General features: G+C 38.8%; 1 protein-coding gene across 1 annotated transcript; it reads right to left on the bottom strand.

The window, feature by feature from the left end:
* Window positions 1–465: 465 nt before the first annotated feature.
* On the bottom strand, window positions 466–1,387 carry LOC135711420 (leucine-rich repeats and immunoglobulin-like domains protein 1). Its single transcript, XM_065234292.1, has 2 exons — window positions 1,353–1,387; window positions 466–1,289 (listed from the first exon to the last, which is right to left on the bottom strand). The coding sequence occupies exons 1-2, from the start codon at window positions 1,373–1,375 to the stop codon at window positions 494–496; spliced, it is 819 nt and encodes a 272-aa protein (XP_065090364.1). The 5' UTR covers window positions 1,376–1,387; the 3' UTR covers window positions 466–493.
* Window positions 1,388–5,172: the final 3,785 nt, after the last annotated feature.

The raw sequence follows: 5,172 nt of genomic DNA, 5'->3' as shown, positions 1-5,172 counted from the left end.
CGGGTCATGTTCTACTTGCGGTGGTTTACTGTAAGAATCCACGTTGTAGAATGATTTGGGTTCAATCGATAGATCGTTCATGTTAAGCTCCATGGGTTATTTCGAATGATTTTGCACTGCTATGAAAGCTGAATTGTTCGAGCTTCTATAGAGTCCAGGTAATATTGTATAAGAATCACAGGATTTTCCTTCCTCTATGAGAAAATCTCCATTTTTCCTTGTATTGATTTTGATCAAATCTCTAAGCGACTCATATCCCATCAAAAAACTTATTGAATTTAAAAACGTATAATTTGTGTTTTTTTTAGTGACTTGAAATAGGTCAAACTTGGCTGATGTATGGATCGTATGTATTCCCGTAAAGTTTGATACCCTTATTCCTTGTTCTGATTTGCAATTTTGAATTTGCAATTTTCAAAATGAACGTTCGTTCATGTCCACTATGGTTAACTGTTGCTATGTTGCTGGTATGTTGTTGTTGGTGGCGGTTGCCTCATGGTTGGTTCGTCGTAACGATGGTTGGTTTCTCATTGGATTTCCTTCCTGAGATAATTTCAAGATCATTTTCACTCAACTGTGTGTCAACTGTTGAACGCAGCCTGAACTTCGAAATTTGCAACAGCAAATTGATAGCTCTCCATAAGGATACTGGCTCTTGAACCATAAAAAATTGATTACCCCGAAGATAAATTTCCTTTAGGTTTGTCAACTTGGCAAATGTGTTCTCGTAGATGGTGGTGAATCCACAATCGTTGCACTTCAGTTTCTCCAGAACGTTACTTATCAAAAATGGCTTATACCTGACAGGAGCAAGCTCACGGTTGGAGCTAAGATCTATGGTCTTCATTTCCGGTAGTCCAGTCAGCAAAGTGGATGGTATCCAGCGTAACATATTTCCACTGAGGTCCAAAAATATTAAGCATCTGTTCTTTCGGAAAGCGTGTTTTTCAATCTGCGATATCGAGTTTTTTGACAGTTCCAGATACTCCAGCAGTGGCAATTCACGCAGTGATCGATTGTAGATTTTCACGATTGCACATTGTGCGCAGACAAAATCAGTTAAACTGGATGATGACAGCATGGGCGATCCATCGGCAGGGAATTCGAAATGGGCGTTACTGCTCATTACAAGTTTTTCCAAATCTGAGTACATTGAAAAGGTCGTGCTTTCGATGTTCACTAATTCGTTCCAGCCCAAATTGATGAACAGGACATTTGGGGAAATGGTTTCGAGCACTTTCGAAAGCTGATTAAAATGTGTCAGGTTAAGGTAACACAAATCGGCGTATCTGTAAGAGAAAATGTGGATTAAATGTGGAATCAAATGAGAATCCTATCAATCAACCACAAACCTTTCGTACTGAGGATCGTCCATTGTTTCAGTGCAATGCAGCATCATTATGAGCATAACAATAAGTGTGATACGGTTATCCATTTTGATGTCTTGATCACTAGTGCCTAGAGGAAAGAGAAAAACAAAATCTGAGCTTTTTTTCACAAGTTAAACTACATTTGGTTGTAAACCGTGATAACGTGGTTAAAAGTATATAGAATATGTCATAAATGGCGTTATTCTCCAAGATTTTCTATCATTGTAAACTATAAAAATGCTGCACAACAAATTTAACACGTTGATTAATGGAAATAAATTTAATGTTACTATTTTTTGTTCATTTCACAATGTCATGAAAGTACCACAGACAAACAGACATAATAATCGCCAATTGTTCCTCGAACAGGCATTTAACGGTCAATTTAAAAGTATCGTAGTTGGTAGTACCGTCACCTGTGGCGCGTATAGTCAGTTCCCTTGCCTTTAACGTTTATACACTATCGCCATCTGTTCTGCGTACTACCCACCACAGTGTACTCAACAGATGGCGGTAATGTTTTAGTGACAATATTTTACAGTGAGAAATATTCAATGTGTTATGTCTGTTTGTCTGTGAAAGTACCTTGAATTAGCACCTAACGTTATGTTTTCTCTCAATAAAGCTCTAAAACCTGCATATTGGATAACAATTGCGGGGTTGTGTACAAGACACGAGCGCATGATTGACGTAGACTACGTTAAGCTGTTATGTGAACTTCCCGTGTAGATTTCTAATTTGCTTCCTCCAAAGTAACACTCAAATTAATTTAAAGTACTTGATTTGAAAAAAAAATGAGCATTTTAAAACTTCTCTCCCATTCAATATTTTGAAATCTTCTGCTTCAAGCCTTTTTCCAAGAAGGCGGGTATTAGAGGCCCCGTTTGCTAACCGTGTCTTTAATTCAAAGTTGTGCTAACCGTGTCATTAATTCAATTTAAATATTCAATACTACATAACTATAATAAATACCAGGTTTTATTCACAACATATTTTATTTGAGCACTATTAATCGGACAACAGAGTTTAACCAACAATCAATACGAAACTAACGATTTTAAATTGACTCACTACTTGACTAGCCTATTGGTCCCAAGCAAACGATTAACGTACCCCATTTTAGTGGAAATTCTAGTACTACGCAATGTTTGTTTTGATTCCCTATGAAAGTTTGACAGATAAAATGAAGGATTAGTGGATTTTCCTATGTTTCGAGGGGTGAATCGATTAGCTTGGGACCGAAGATAAAGGGTGATACGGTCAAAATTTGGTCAATATCAACTTGACGTATTTCTTTCAATTTTGCATTTAAAAAACCTGAACACCCCTCATTTTGAAGGTGTGTGTGTGTAGAATGTTGCTCCTATTTTGATGTGTTGATTTTCAGTTGTCAAAATTCCGTCCAAGCAAGAAGAGCAGCGTATCAAAATTTTGCTCGCGCATCGCGAAAATCCGAGCTACTCGCACGCAAAGTTGGCAAAATCGCTAAAAGTTGCCAAATCAACCGTTACAAATGTAATTAAAGTGTTTGGGGAACGTTTGTCGACAGCCAGGAAGTCTGGATCGGGGGGAAATCGAAAACCGGAAGCCGCTGAGACGACAAAGAGAGTTGCCGGTAGTTTCAAGCGAAACCCTAACCTCTCTCTCCGAGATGCCGCAAATAAGCTGGGTGTATCGTCTACAACCGTGCATCGAGCCAAAAAACGAGCCGGACTATCGACTTACAAGAAGGTAGTGACTCCAAATCGCGATGATAAACAAAATACGACGGCCAAGGCGCGATCCCGGAGGCTGTACACGACGATGCTGACGAAGTTTGACTGCGTGGTAATGGACGACGAAACCTACGTCAAAGCCGACTACAAGCAGCTTCCGGGACAGGAGTTTTATACGGCAAAAGGAAGGGGAAAGGTAGCAGATGTTTTCAAGCACATGAAACTGTCAAAGTTCGCAAAGAAATATCTGGTTTGGCAAGCCATCTGTACCTGTGGCTTGAAAAGCAGCATTTTCATAGCTTCCGGGACTGTCAACCAAGAAATTTACGCGAAAGAGTGTTTGAATAAACGTCTGCTGCCTTTCCTGAAGAAACACGGTTGTTCCGTACTGTTTTGGCCGGATTTGGCATCTTGCCATTACGGTAAAAAGGCCATGGAGTGGTACGCCGCCAACAACGTGCAGGTGGTTCCCAAGGACAAGAACCCTCCCAACACGCCAGAGCTCCGCCCAATTGAGAAATACTGGGCTATTGTCAAGCGGAACCTAAAGAAGACCAAAAAAACTGCTAAGGGCGAGCAGCAGTTCAAGGCAAACTGGCTTTCTGCGGCGAAGAAGGTGGACAAGGTGGCTGTACAAAATCTGATGGCAGGGGTCAAGCGTTAGGCCCGGCAATTCGGATTTGGAAAAGCGGAAGCCTAACTGAATATTTTTCCTGAATTTTGTACTAATTGAACTTGAAAAAGAAATTTAATTTGATTTTTTAAATAAACGATTTCACCGATTTACACGCGTTTTCCCTTGACCAAATTTTGACCGTATCACCATTTAGTACCAGAGCTGAGCCAAAAAGTTGAGCTCGTTTCTTCGGGACCTTCTGGTCTTAGAGTTACCCACTGGCGTGCGCAGGGTGGGGCAAGGAGGGGGCAATTCCCTTATAAATAAGATTTTTATTTTCAAATTTACATAATTAGAATATAAAATAACTAGATTTCTTGATAACTTGATTTGAAGGTAAAATAACTTCATTTCATAATATAAGGGCACATAAATCCTTTTATTGCGTCAATTTCTTTGAGATGGTACCTGAAAATCGCACCACAAAAGTGCATGAAGGAACAAACTTCAATGAAATTTTTTGGTCAAAAGATTACACCACAGCGGTGCATACAAAAAATTCCTGTAGTATTTTTTTTTCAAGGTGGTTCATGGAGGATTAAAAGAAGAGGGTAAAATTAAGGTTAAAAAAAAAAATCCCCTTCGTGGTGGTAAATTGAAGAAAATGCGTTTTATTTAATATTTCTGGTGTAAAGATATCATCAAGGTGGTCCATTGAGGGACTAATCAAAATGAATAACTCTGGTGTAAAAATTGAATCACGCTAAAAATTTGGAGGTGCGCACTTAACTGAAAATTTATGGTGAAAGGACCGCTACACTGTGGTGAATGTAGAAGCAAGGTTCATTCATTTTTCTGGAGCATAATTTGCATCGTTCTGATGAATTCAAGCTTCAATGAAAATTCATGGTGGAAAATTTACACTATTCTGGTGCATGAAGAACCAAAGCCTGAAAATTGCACCACAAAGGTGCATAGTGAAACAAACTTCACTGACAATTTTTGGTGCTCTGTTCTGGTGAATGGAGAAGCATTCTTTATTGTAAATTTCTGGTGCAAAATTTGCATCGCTCTGATAAATGAAATGAACAGAAAATTTCTGGTGGAAAACTTGCCCTGGTCTGGTAAATGAAGGTACAAACTTTATTTAAAATTAAGCTTTATTGAAAATTTCAGGTAGAAAATCTGCACCGTTATGGGCAAGCTTTTCGGAAAAAATGTTGGTATTAAATTGGCATCCTTCTGCTGAATTGAGAAACAAACTTTAATAATAATTTCTGGTGTAAAATTTGCACCATTCTGATGATTGGAAGGAAGCTGTTTCACTGAAAATTTATGAGCTTTATTTGGTGGAAAACCTGTTGAACCGATTGAACATGTCTGGTGGAAAATGGAAAACGGAAATCTGCACCAAGGAGAAGATTGGAGAAGCAATTTTTATTGAACATTAACGGTGGAAAATTCGCATCGT

This window comes from Ochlerotatus camptorhynchus, unplaced genomic scaffold (genome assembly GCF_037179485.1).
Source record: "Ochlerotatus camptorhynchus isolate MF236.1 unplaced genomic scaffold, CSIRO-AGI_Acam_v1.1 ptg000432l, whole genome shotgun sequence".
NCBI lineage: Eukaryota > Metazoa > Arthropoda > Insecta > Diptera > Culicidae > Ochlerotatus > Ochlerotatus camptorhynchus.
The sequence above is the reverse complement of the archived record's forward strand: the minus strand, read 5'-3'. Positions and strand labels throughout refer to the sequence as shown.